Source organism: Eptesicus fuscus, chromosome 8 (assembly GCF_027574615.1).
Source record: "Eptesicus fuscus isolate TK198812 chromosome 8, DD_ASM_mEF_20220401, whole genome shotgun sequence".
Lineage (NCBI taxonomy): Eukaryota > Metazoa > Chordata > Mammalia > Chiroptera > Vespertilionidae > Eptesicus > Eptesicus fuscus.
Window position 1 is genome coordinate 66,965,138 of NC_072480.1, and position 13,906 is coordinate 66,979,043.

General features: G+C 36.0%; 1 protein-coding gene across 3 annotated transcripts in view; it reads left to right on the top strand.

Annotated features, from left to right (window-relative positions):
- The window catches only part of TPP2 (tripeptidyl peptidase 2), an 88,927-nt gene that overhangs the window by 50,185 nt on the left and 24,836 nt on the right, over positions 1 to 13,906 (top strand). For all 3 annotated transcript variants that reach the window (XM_054719925.1, XM_028148865.2, XM_008143955.3), the window contains exons 13-23: positions 404 to 572; positions 1,493 to 1,650; positions 1,950 to 2,026; positions 4,333 to 4,439; positions 6,090 to 6,244; positions 8,439 to 8,555; positions 8,805 to 8,905; positions 9,515 to 9,611; positions 10,308 to 10,445; positions 11,907 to 12,151; positions 12,575 to 12,653. In XM_054719925.1, coding sequence (XP_054575900.1) covers positions 404 to 572; positions 1,493 to 1,650; positions 1,950 to 2,026; positions 4,333 to 4,439; positions 6,090 to 6,244; positions 8,439 to 8,555; positions 8,805 to 8,905; positions 9,515 to 9,611; positions 10,308 to 10,445; positions 11,907 to 12,151; positions 12,575 to 12,653 — 1,443 coding nt within the window. The remainder of the gene's footprint in view (positions 1 to 403; positions 573 to 1,492; positions 1,651 to 1,949; positions 2,027 to 4,332; positions 4,440 to 6,089; positions 6,245 to 8,438; positions 8,556 to 8,804; positions 8,906 to 9,514; positions 9,612 to 10,307; positions 10,446 to 11,906; positions 12,152 to 12,574; positions 12,654 to 13,906) is intronic.

Below are 13,906 nucleotides of genomic sequence, written 5' to 3' on the forward strand. Positions count from 1 at the left end.
CATCATAGTTGTCTCTGAACTGTAAGCAAAGAGGATATGAAAACAAATTTTTTAGTTAAGACAACTTTGTTGCAGCAGATAGAGAAATATACATGTAGAACATACAGAGGGTAGAAATTCAAAGCAAAGAGGTAAAGTAAAGGGCAAAAACTGGTAAATCATACTGGTGTATGGGAGAGTTCCTCACTTTGGTCAGTTGGGAATAATAATGTGAATAAAGAAAGTAGAAGGGAAGGTGAGTCCAGTAGTTAGACCGTAATTTGTCTATGAAGGTATCCTTGCACTCTTAATTTTAGAGAGCTTAATATAGATAGTAATTAACTTTAATCAAATTGGTAACTTGCAACAAAATATTTTCTTGACCTAACCATTTATATCTTACTCTCTGTGTTCTTGTAATTAGGTTGATAAAGCCTATGACTACCTCATTCAGAATACATCATTTGCTAATAAATTAGGTTTCACTGTTACCGTTGGAAATAACCGTGGCATCTACCTCAGAGATCCTGTTCAGGTGGTGGCACCTTCAGATCATGGTGTTGGCATTGAACCTGTATTTCCAGAAAATACTGGTAAGTACTAAATGGATGGTAAGCTAAAGTGCTCACATTTATTATTTAAGTGAATAGTATAATAGAGAAATGCTGTTTGGGCTAATGTTCTAAAGAGAAAACATAAATTGACAATATTATCATTATTATTTTTTTCTTAATTATTATTATTTTGTTAAATTCTCACCCAAGGATATGTTTTTATGGATTTTTAGAGAGAGAGAAATATCACTGTGAGAGAGAAACATCAAATGATTGCCTCCTGTACATGCCTGACTAGCGATCAAACCCGTAACCTAGCAATGTGCCCTGACCTGGGGTCAAACCCGCAACCTTTTGGTATATGGGGTGACTGACGCTCCAACCGGCTGAGCCACACAGCCAGGGGCAGTATATTATTTTAAATATTATAGATTTTAGAGAAAAGGTGATGGCACTTAGGGATTCCAATACTATGGTAATTCAGTTAGCATTCTGACTATCTAGGAAAATATGTAGAATGGGCCTTGAATGACCTATATTTTTATTAAATTGTGGATAAATAATCAAATGCCTTTTCTTTTCCACTTTTACTCCTTGGGTATAAGGCAGAGTAGGAAGTAGAAGCAGCCAAGAGTGCCTCTGCTCAATGAGGTAAACAAAAGAGTCCTCACTGTATATTTGACAGTCTTCATGTTGATCAAATGCCATTTCCACATGCAGTACTGAAAAATATCCACACAAACTTCTTATATTAATTTAAGGCTGTAGCAGTGTTGAGTGAAAGTGTAAATGGATTATAAATGTACTAAAGCATGAGGAAGATTCTGTGATTTTTATTTAAGCTGTGTTTTGTCTAGTGCCTTTTACAAATTTGCTAAATTTTCATAAGAGAAGATAGGACTTTTTTTAAATGAAAGAGAAAGTACTAATCTTTAATTTTTATTTTTCTTTAATGCCAGAAAACTCTGAAAAAATATCCCTTCAGCTTCATTTAGCTTTAACTTCAAACTCATCTTGGGTTCAGTGTCCTAGCCATTTGGAACTCATGAATCAATGTAGACATATAAACATACGTGTGGATCCCCGGGGCTTAAGAGAAGGATTACATTATACAGAGGTATTGGTGTAGCTTCATTTTCTTTTTAAACTTTCTTTACCTTTGAAATGTTTAAAAGTACTTTATATGGCAGTCCTTTTCCCCATTAGTGTGAATTAGACAAGGGTTGTCCTACTTGTATTTGTTTCGGCTATTTGCCATTAATCATGTGACCTGATAGCAGAATATTAATCAACTTGTGCTTAAGACCTTTAAATTTTTATATTAGATTAATTTATTCTATGAATAGATTACACTTTTTCCTTTTTTCTCTGTTTAAGTTAATTATGGATACCAAAATGTAACATGCTGTTTTTTAGGTATGTGGCTATGATATAGCATTCCCTAATGCAGGTCCTCTGTTCAGAGTTCCAGTCACCGCAGTTATAGCAGCAAAGTAAGTAACACGTTACCCGTATAGTAACAACTGACCCTTGAACAACACAGGTTTTAACTGTGTGCATTCACTTACATGTGAATTTTTTCAATAAATACCTGTACTCATACTGTTCTTGATTTGTAGTTGGGAGTCCACAGATGTGGAAGGCTGACTCTGCCCTGATCTATACCATTTTATACAGGGGCTTAAGCATCTGCAGATTTTGGTACCCATGGGTTGTCCTGTAACCAATCCCCTGTGGATACTAAGGGACAACTAAGTTTTGGGGGAATCAAAAGTTATACATGGATTTTTGGCTGCTTAAAAGGTCAACGTCCCTAATCCCCATGTTGTTCAAGGGTCAACAGATTTTTTTAATGGGTTATTTATGGCAACAATGTGAACTTCTAAAGGGTTAATAGGCAATAACTAGATAACCAGGCTTTAGTTCTGCTCCTTGTTCAAAGTTCAAGTGGCACATAGTCAACCATGTTATTCCTTGTTCACTATGAGAATAAGTGATGACATCTGTTCTGTGCCCCTGCATTGAAACTGCCTTCCACCAGGGTGCTGATGCCCTTATAATTGTCCGATTCAGAGGACCTCTTAGTCTTCATTTTGCCCACTCGCTCTGCAATATTAATATATGACTTCATCCTCTTCTGCTCCCACTCCATTTTAATCCCCTTGTCATCTGGGATTACTGTTTTCGTCCACTTTTCCAGTCACCTGCTATTTCCAGACTCTTCGCTTTCCATCTTGTCTTCCACCTGAAGCCAAGGAATTCAAGGCTGATCATATTGCTTCCCATTTAAATATATCAGTGGCATGTTCAAGGACCAAGTTATGCTCCTTAAAATAGCAAACAAGGATTCTTTATAAACCAGTGTTTCCTATCATTTTTACATACACCATATTCCATGAAGTCACAGATGCTGACACTCTGGGTTTCCTCAGGACTGGGTTGATTTCTTTGCTTTGGTCTCCTGTCTCTCAACCACTAAGCGTGTTCCTGGTCATCCCCAGGGGATGGGAGGCCCTTCTTGCTGCTTCCTAATGCTTTTTACATGCCTGTGTAATAGACTTCAGCGAATATATTGTGATTTTTTATTTAATTTACCCACCTACCCACCCATTTGACTATGAGCCCACGGAACTGTATCTTACCTGTTCAATATGGAGCCCATTTTACAGTATTTGTACAAAAAAAAATTGTTTAGTAGAAGAAGGACAGGATTGAGATTATGTGAGTATTGGAAATAATAGAAAGTTCTAGGTTAACAGTTTTTATATAGAATTAGTTACCTGATAAATAATAAAAGTGCAGTAGTCTCAGCCAATAGGAAACATAGGATGGAATTGAGGAGGTAAAAAGTGACGTACACATGAAAAATTGCAGGTCAGTTAAGTTCTCAACCTTACGTTTTCTAGAAGTCCAGTAGGAGCCTAGACAAAGTAATGTATAAGATTCAGGCATCAGGTGAGACATTATCTCCTTCAGGAAGCTTTCCCTGGTCCATTTGCATGGACCATATCTCTTCTAACACTTCCTGTCTACCAAGAACGTGTTGCATTAAATGTCTCAGGTGGTTTTTCTGTCCCCTCTACATTGTTTGTGGCAAAGGAAAATACTTTATTTATCATTGTATTTGTAACTCCTAATAACAGTGCCTTATATAGTAGGCTCTCGTTAAATTTTTGTCACACTGACTAGAATTTGTCCTTAGTGTGTACTTTAGGTTTTCATAGTGGGTAATATACATTAGACCTTTATGCTTCATTGACTTTTTATAAAAATGCTATGGAAGTAGATTCTTTCTTTACTGTGTCATTATGGTTTGCAAACATTTTGAAACTACAAAGGGGGGTTTATTTAATACTAGCCTTAGAGCTACAATCAGTATCAATGACATAAAAAATTACCTTTGGTTGTAATATTTAGAGCTCTCTATAGCCCAAATTCTGGTAATTGGAAAAATTCTGTGAATGTAGCACAATTTCTTTAATGAAAATGTGAACTTGCTTATTGTGTGTGTGTGTGTGTGTGTGTGTGTGTGTGTGTGTGTGTGTGTGTGTGTATCTTACAGATTATAAAGCAGACAGGTAAAAAGTAGAAAAATCATTTATACTGGGCTAGCCAGAGTTTATCTCTGCTAATATGTTGCAAAAATGAGATTGTATTATGCACACTATTTTGTAACCAGCCTTTAAGTATTTATTTCTAATGAACTATTAAAATCTAGAGTACTAGTGGGCTTATAATTAATATAAAGCCTTTTTTATGAGAGTACCACATTTAATCATTAATTTGTATTAATTTTCAGAGTAAATGAATCATCACACTATGATCTAGCCTTTACAGATGTACATTTTAAACCTGGTCAAATTCGAAGGCATTTTATTGAGGTTCCTGAGGGTGCAACATGGGCTGGTAAGTAAAGTTAAAGTCTGTCTTGAGCACTTACCTTTTTGTACATTCTATCTCTTTTATGATTACGACTATATAAAGTTCATGTATCTGTAATGCATATTTTTCTCATAGCAGTATATATCTGGCACTCTAGATTTGCTAGTAGATTTTAAACTTTTTAAAGATCTATTATTATTTATCATTGGCTCATACATCAAATCATCTAGGCCATCTTAATGTGTTTTAATATTCAAGATTTTAACTTAGTTTAGCATAATGCCTTACCTGTTAGTGATTGGAGTTGGAGTTGCATTGTTGAACGACTCTGGCTGCCATGCATGTACACCGAGCCTCTTGCAGATAGTATATAATGATAGGCTCTGATGAAATGTGCACTAATCATTTTAAAGAATAAAAATCTATAGTTAATACTGATTCTGAAATCTTTTTGATGGTAGATGTTAGTAATTATAATGCCCTAATGTGACTTCTTTAGGCTGGTGTTGAAAATAATTAGTTGTTTTTTTAAAAATTAAAGTTATCAGATGATCCAGAATGGAAAGAAATCAGAGCATTTAACAGTCTCAGATTAGAAATGTACTCCAGGGGGTGGAGGAAATGGGGAGATGTTGGTTGAAGAGTATAAACTTTCAGCTATGGGTAAGTTCAAGAGATTTAATGGTGACTGTAGTTAACAATACTGTATTGTATACTTGAAATTTGCTAAGAGAGTAGATTTTAAATGTTCTTACTATCGAGAAAATTGGTAACTGTATTGTGTGTGTTAACTAACCTTATTGTGTTTACGTACATCAAATCATCAGGTTGCATGCCTTAAACTTATACAGTGTTATTTGTCAATTTGATCTCAGGCAGGGATGGAGCTAGGGCTAGGGGGTGTCAAAGAGAAAAAAAAAGTACTACAGATGATTCCTATTTCAAATAAAACTTACTGTTATAATATTAGGTTTTATATTATTAGCAATTGATTAGATTCACAGAGCTCTGTGCAAACTTGACCTAGGGAACCAGAGAAATAAGCCTGGTTAGTTCCCTGTATTAGAGTGGGTATTTAGTAGATAAGCTGCTGATCCTGCTTCACAGTGATTTGGGCTTACCTCCACCTCTGCCTCAGAATAAAGCTGAGCATATGTGGTTCTGACATTATCCCTTCTAGAAGCAAATAGAATACAAATAAGTCAAGAGAGAGAGACTAGGAAAAATTAATGAAGTTGAATAGATACTTACGGAATTTAAGCATGATGACAAATAGAGGTTTCTAAAATTAAAATCCCTTTTATCAGGAATTACTTGGCTTTCTACTAAAACAAGAGGAAAGGTTGAGCTTAGCAGAGGGGAGAGGGATTTTAAAAGGTATGTGATTAGGATAGTTGTGTCCATCTATTGATACCTTGCTGTCTCATGGTGTTTACAGCATAGTGGTTGTTTATTTTAATCCTGATTTATTTATTTTCCATAGCTGAATCTTCTACCCTTTCAGCTTTATTAATACTCTATTGAGTCTTTGTTTTTAAGAACATATGCAAATTTCATTTGAGTATATAATTTGATTATTGATATATTATTTCCTAATAAGTGGGCATTCTTAAAATCATTTTATGTCCATTTTGAATCTTATCAGTATAAAATTTTGCTTCTTTTTTATTTTAGAAGTTACAGTGTGTTCTTGTTCTTCTGAGGTGTTGGCCAAGTTTGTTCTTCATGCAGTACAACTTGTGAAGCAAAGAGCATATCGAAGTCATGAATTCTATAAGTTTTGTTCCCTTCCAGAAAAAGGAACACTGACTGAAGCTTTTCCTGTCTTAGTAAGTTTTAATTAATAGTTCAAAATCCTGAAACAATTTCTTTTCCCTTTTGGTGTAGACTAAGTATTTGAATTTGAATTTTATTTTATAGTTTATATTCAGAGTTTTTGAGGGCTCTTTATTTTGTCAACTAGAGGCCCGTTGCACAAAATTCGTGCAAGAATAGGCCTTCCGCCCTGACCGGTTTGGCTCAGTGGATGGAGCGTTGACCTGCGGACTCAAGGGTCCCAGGTTCGATTCCGGTCAAAGGCATGTACCTTGGTTGCGGGCACATCCCTGGTGGGGGGTGTGCAGGAGGCGGCTGATCGATGTTTCTCTCTCATCGATGTTTCTGGCTCTCCCTCTCCCTTCCTCTCTGTAAAAATCAATAAAAAGAAAGAAAGAAAGAAAGAGAGAGAGAGAGAGAAGAGAGAGAGAAAGAGAGAAAGAATAGGCCTTCCTTTCCCTGGCTTCGCTCCCAGCCGCCCGGAAGCCTACAAGTCCTCACTCCCGGCCAGAGCACCGCTCCTGTAGCTCCCTCCGCCGTCCTCCCACCCCCTCCTAGCAGGCGTCCCGCCCCTCCTGGCTGCTCCACGCCTGCATATGCAAAATAACCCGCCATCTTTGTTGGGTTAATTTGCTTATTCAGTCCTGATTGTCTGTGGGCGTAGTGGAGATACAGTCAATTTACATGTTTGTCTATTATTAGGTAAGATGCCAAGTAAGTGAAGTAGGAAGATAGGTAATCTAATTAGGATACTTGAGACCAAGTCCAAGGTAAATATTAATCTCTTTTTTTTTTTTTTTTCTTTTGTCCCTCCCTCCCTCCCTCCCTCCTGGCCCTTAATCTCTTTTTAACTCTTAAATAATTTGGTCAAAGAAAGTGCTGGTCTGACAGATACTCTTGCCTTGCATTGGGGACCCTGACTGATATTGTGTCTTTATCCCACTGTAGATTATTTCCTTATTTAAGATGGTTCTGTGCATCACTTAAGTTATTTTATTACTGCCCATGAAGTTAATTTGCTTTCTAGGTGAAATCAGGCAGGCAGGCAGGCAGAGGGGTTAGGGGCTACTGCTTCTTACAGAAAGTACTTCAAATATGGCAGGTCTCCATTCTTACCTCTAGTGTTAGAAATAATGACTAGACCTTCCTCCATGGAAGGTGAATGTACTGACGTTCTGTCTTGAACTTGCTCCATAGTTGGTCATATGATCTTGCCTATAGCTTACTTTTCTGATTACTTTCACTTGTGTTCATGTATGTATCAGTGTTATGATTCACCTTTAAACTTTGTAATGTACTGATTTCTAGAAAACGTACTTTAAAACTGAGCACTAGGAAGTTTTTGTTTTTTATTATTTTAATGGGGGAAAAATATAAGTAATCATAATTTCATTTTGTTTTTGTTGCGAGGCAGCTTGGAGCCTGAAATTCATCTGTGGCTATTGATTATGCCTTATAAAGCTGTAATAACCTTTCTCCTATCATTATTTTTCCTTTCGTCCTAGGTTTTTATTCCAGTTTGTTTTCACCATTATTTTATTGTATATGTTTTCAAAAGCTGTCTCAGATCTTTTATGACAAGCAGTATAGGATTATCTATACTAATAAAAGGGTAATATGCTAATTAGACTGGGTCAACCGGCCACCTTCCGGAAGTCCGATTTCCTTCCGGACAAAGCCATGGTGGTGGGGGCCGAAGCAGAGGCAGTTAGGGGTGATCAGGCTGGCAGAGGAGGGCAGTTGGGGGCAAGATCAGGCTGTCAGGGGAGGGCAGTTAGGGGCTATCAGGCAGGCAGGCAGAGGAGTTAGGGGCAATCAGGCAGGCAGGCAGGTGAGCAGTTAGGAGCCAGCGGTCCCAGATTGCAAGAGAGATGTCCCGATTGGAGAGGGTGCAGGCTGAGCTGAGGGACACCCCTCCCCCCCCCCGTGCATTAATTTTGTGCACGGGGCCACTAGTAAGTAAATAACTGTATGTATTTAAATGCCTGCACTATATCCCTGCAACTGTAATTTCCATAACTTTAAGCACAGTTAAAATTTATTGTGTTCTTTTGCTTTACAAGTAGGAAAAGTTTGAAGGCATAGGATTGCTTTGAAACATCTACTATTTATATTCTATAATTTGAAATAAAATGAGAACATTGAGCATATGTAGTTCTGACATTATCTGAGATTATTTATACATTTGTAATTTATTTTTCTTTGCAGAGTGGGAAAGCAATTGAATTTTGCATTGCCCGTTGGTGGGCTAGTCTTAGTGATGTCAATATTGATTACACCATCTCTTTCCATGGGATAGTGTGTACCGCTCCTCAGTTAAACATTGTGAGTTCCGCATTTTCATTATTTTTAAAGTCAGTTGTTTGTGTTACTGAAAAATAATCTCACTGGTTGGATTTACACTTCATTGGGGACATTACCAGTAGCTCTTAAAATAACCCCAGGTAATTTAAAAGTAGTCCTGTTCATGGGTGCTTATAAACTTTGCATTAGACATTTATTTTAGATCTTAATATTGTCATAAAATATTTTCAGTGAAGTTTGAGAAACTAATTTGATAAATATCCTTCATAGCATGCATCAGAAGGAATCAACCGTTTTGATGTTCAGTCCTCCTTGAAATATGAAGATCTGGCTCCCTGCATAACTTTGAAGAGCTGGGTCCAAACACTACGGTATCATTAAATGTTTTAGGGCTAAGAATGTTGAGTATTGATGTGGTGGGGGGTAGGAGGATCTTACACTCTTTGAAGATATAGTAATTTTCTTAAATCCATCTGAATGTTGGAAATGAAAATTCAGTTTTTGACACTCTATTCTCAGAATCCTGGCAGGTGTCTGAGTCAACCCCAGCAGTAGTTTCTAGCATTATATAGCATGTAAATTTTTCAGTGCACCCAGCAGGACCTATCCTGTGAGGAGTGAGTACCACCTGCAGTCAAAACCTGTTCTTCAACACTGTGTTAGTAATTGCCACTCTAGCATCTAACATTCGGAACTGATTACACTAAGGACTATTAGTTGACATTTGAAAATGTTTTTATCGTGAAAAGATTATCTTCATAATGTTGCAAAATTTAAACTATAATATGTATTGCTATGGTTCAGTCAGTAAATAATTAGGTAAGTTAATGATTAAAATATTATAAAGTATACTGAAAAGGGTAGTATTTAGGAATGTGTATTTGTGTCTTGTGATATGTTACAGATTTTGTTGATTTTAGTTTTATTTGTCTCATTAAATGAATTATTGAATCAAATAATTACTCATTGTCTAATTACAGCCCACTGAGTGCGAAAACAAAACCTTTAGGATCAAGAGATGTTTTGCCAAATAATCGTCAACTTTATGAAATGATCCTTACCTATAACTTTCATCAAGTAAGTATCTTTATAATAAAGTAGATTTTTACAGTGCACTTTTGTGTTTTGTTAATGAATCATAAAATTTAAAACAGAAGGATGATAAATTTAGTGTATGTAAATATGAAATGGAATCAAGTAACTAACAGTGCTTAATTTGGAATTATTCTTTGGGAAATTATGACTTGTAATGATCTAAGTACCATTCAAGTCTGAAGTCACAAATTCTAGTTTGTGGTGACCTGGCCTTTGAGCCTTAGTTTTTGTAATAACTGAATCTGTTCAGTGTACAATATTACCTGTCCAGTGGTTAAGTGTCTCATCAATGCTAGATGCCTTCTGAGTATGGTAGTAGTTGGCCTGTTTGCTTTCTGTGAAGCAGGCTTGGGAGCAGTGAGACATTAGAATAATTCCTAGGTTGAATGAGTGGTAAAGTATTTGAGGCCAGTATAAATGTTGGATAAAAGAGTTTATGTAGGATCCATAGATTTCAGTAAAACTCTTATTGAAACATAATATTTGGTTTTAAAAGTTTATACAAGAGAAATACCTGTTATAAATGCCAAAATACTGGATGTTCTACATTTAAAAAATTGGCTACCACAAGAAAAAATTTTAATACTTTTGATGTAAAAGTCTCATTAGTAACAGTATTACAAATCTTCATTAGAAATCATGTAAACCATATCAAGTAATAATTCTTTATTTTTATAGCCCAAAAGTGGGGAAGTAACTCCAAGCTGCCCACTACTTTGTGAATTATTATATGAATCAGAATTTGACAGCCAACTGTGGATCATCTTTGATCAGAATAAAAGACAGATGGGTTCAGGCGATGCCTATCCACATCAGGTATGAAATTTGCAGTGATTTTAAAATTAACAAATTCCTGATTTCTTGTTATGGTAATATTTGTGTTGTGTTTTTTTAGAAGCTCAGTTGTCTGTTGTAGAACAGAATGGGACAACTTTTCAGCCATGTAGTTTAGCTGAAAAAGTTTTGGGGTAGATAAAGGCAAGGATGACTGGCCAGCATAGTTTTTTATTTTTATTTTTTTTTTGCTTCCTACCCACTGCTTCCACCCATCTGAAGGTTGAAGGCAAATCTTCTGATATAAGTGAGCACCTGGAAATGATCTTAGGTCTTTTTTTTTTTTTTTAATATATTTTATTGATTTTTTTACAGAGAGGAAGCGAGAGGGATAGAGAGTTAGAAACATCGATGAGAGAGAAACATCGATCAGCTGCCTCTTGCACACCCCCTACTGGGGATGTGCCCGCAACCAAGGTACATGCCCTTGACCGGAATCGAACCTGGGACCCTTGAGTCCGCAGGCCGACGCTCTATCCACTGATCCAAACCGGTTTCGGCGATCTTAGGTCTTAACTGGATAAAGAACACTATAGCAGTGTCCTAGAACTTTCAAATTTATCTTTTCATTGGACAGCTGTGTGTTGAGCACTTCCTGTATGCCAAGCACTCTGCTTGCACTATTGTATTCAAGAAAAAAAACCTTTTAATCGTAAATTACAGAAATTTTATCCCTGTTTGAAATATTGTTACAAGGAAATAAGGTAAATCTTGTAACATTTATAATTTTATACTAAATAATGACAATAACTTATGCAGGTAGGTTTTTTGGTTAGTCATTCAAGGAATGATTTCCTTTTGTTCTCAAAGCAAGCCCCAGTCACATCTCTCCCAATAGAGACTGGGTTGTTGCAGAGCCATCACTTTGGTTGCTTTTAAAATCTCATCAGAAGAATGCAGGTTAACTAGGTGGAGCATAGTAAATTTTATTCCTTAATCTCTGATTGCTTCTATCAGCAATAAAGAGATGTGGCATTTTGGTTATAATAGAAAGATTACCAGTCATGTGTATACACGTGTGTGTATCTGTCTTAGATATTATATGGCACCTCAATTTTGCTAATTTTTTGTGTTGTTTTATAAATTCTTAAGTAACCATGAACTAGAAAATAATAGCTTTTCTCAGCTATTGATGTAGCTGAGACTATGGGAGTAACATGTAGTTGGAAGAATGAGGGCTTGGGAGTCAGACCTGCCTTCAGCTCCCTTGTCCTTTACTACTCTATATGTGACCTTGGACAGTTCACTGATGTCCCTGGTACTGCTTGCTCACATGCAAGATTGAGATTTTGTGCGTATGTAAAAGTGTTTGTAGTAGCTTGTGCTGTACCTCATCTGCTGTTAAGCACTCTTAAGTTGTAACTGTTTGTTTATCCTCTTTCTATAATTTCTGTTTACTTGGCCAAACTTTACTTTTTCTAAATGTTGTTTTTCTTCTTTTAGTATTCCATGAAACTGGAGAAAGGAGATTATACAATTCGTCTACAGATTCGTCATGAGCAAATCAGTGATTTGGAACGTCTTAAAGATCTTCCATTTATTGTTTCTCATAGGTTGTCTAATACCTTGAGCTTAGATATTCATGAAAATCATAGCCTTGCACTTCTAGGAAAGAAGAAATCGAGTAATTTGACACTACCACCCAAATATAACCAGCCATTCTTTGTTACTTCCTTACCTGATGACAAGTAAGTGACGTTGTTGCTTATACTTAATGCCTACCTTACACACTGTATTCTATTAATGTTAGTTCATTATCTTAGGCCCGTGGTCGGCAAACTGCGGCTCGCGAGGCACATGCGGTTCTTTGGCCCCTTGAGTGTGGCTCTTCCACAAAATACTATGTCCTGGGCGAGTCTATTTTGAAGAAGTGGCATTAGAAGAAGTTTAAGTTTAAAAAATTTGGCTCTCAAAAGAAATTTCAATTGTTGTACTGTTGATATTTGGCTCTGTTGACTAATGAGTTTGCCGACCACTGCCTTAGGCTAAAGTTTTAGTATGTTGTGATTTACCATTTTATACTAAGGTTATTTGTCCCCCTCTCCCCACTCCTAATTATCTTCATGAAACTTTCTCTTTTTTTCTCTCTCTCTCTTAAATCTTCTTGTTAGAATACCTAAAGGGGCAGGACCTGGATGCTACCTTGCAGGATCCTTAACATTGTCAAAGACTGAACTTGGAAAGAAAGCGGTAAGTACTAGTTTTGTGGGGGGTTTTTTAACACTGTAATTACCTATTCTAAAATTTCCCTTTCTTTAAAGATGTGGATTAATTCCACATTTCAGAATGGGTAAAAGAGAAGATCTCCCTGGCCAAAATATGTATAATTTTTCCCCCAAGTTGCTAGTAGAGATCAATTAATATTTTGTTGTATTTTAAAATATTTAGTATTCTTTTTCCCAGGTATAAGTTACTCTGGCCCTGAATCTGTCCTACCTTGCATGGCTGATATACTTGAATTTTCCATCAAGTCAAACTTATATCTGATTTAAACTTGGCTTAAATGAATGGTTGGCTTCTAAAAACTAGTCAGAACAATTGCTAATTAACGATATTTTTCACACTGTACAGACCTTTCTTTTGTTGAAATTTTACATAATTATGTTGATAATTACAAGGTATTTCTTTTGGCATTGCCTTTTTTTATTTTGGAGTTTCAAAATTATGGGATTTTTTTGTTAGAAAAAATCCCATAATTTTGAAACTCCAAATTTCTGTTTGTTAGAAATATAGTTTGATAAGTAACTCTTTTAGCTTTTCTATCTTTTCATTACAAATTTATTATGAGAGAAGTGTATATAGCTCTGTCACCTTTTTTCATATCATTTTAGCTCAGTGCTAGTAAAAGTTGTCATTCTTACAATTTTGTATTTCTCTTTAGCATTAATTAGTTCTTATAAGCTAAGCCTACTATCTAATGCTGAAATCTAGAAATGCTGTTATCAAATGAATAGATCTCATACATATTAACAAGCACACTTATTTCTTGTCACGAGTCAAAAATCATTTATTTGCTGTCATAGAGGCATAACTTGGGAATTTTGTGCTTAGAAAAGTTGTTTTCCCTGACATTTCTTGAGTCTCATTTCAGTTTATACTATTTATTTATATATTCTTTAGTATGATTTGAAGTGAATGAGTAGTTAATTGTACTGGAATTCATGGATGCACTGATTTAAGAACTAGTAGTTTTTTCTCGTAGACATCATTTCCTGGGTAGCGTGGCCACTTCCTCCATGGGGCTTCAACAGTGAGGCTTCAGTGATAATGTTATAACTCTTCTGAAGTGTCCACTTCCTTGTGATGCGTATGACAGAAGAGCATTGTTATTAAATGTATGCTTTTTAGCAATTCAGAGATAGTTGCTACTTCCTGGCTGCAGTTGTGAAAAGATAAACATCTGGGATTAACTGTAGTTATTACTTATCAGGATAGATGTTCTT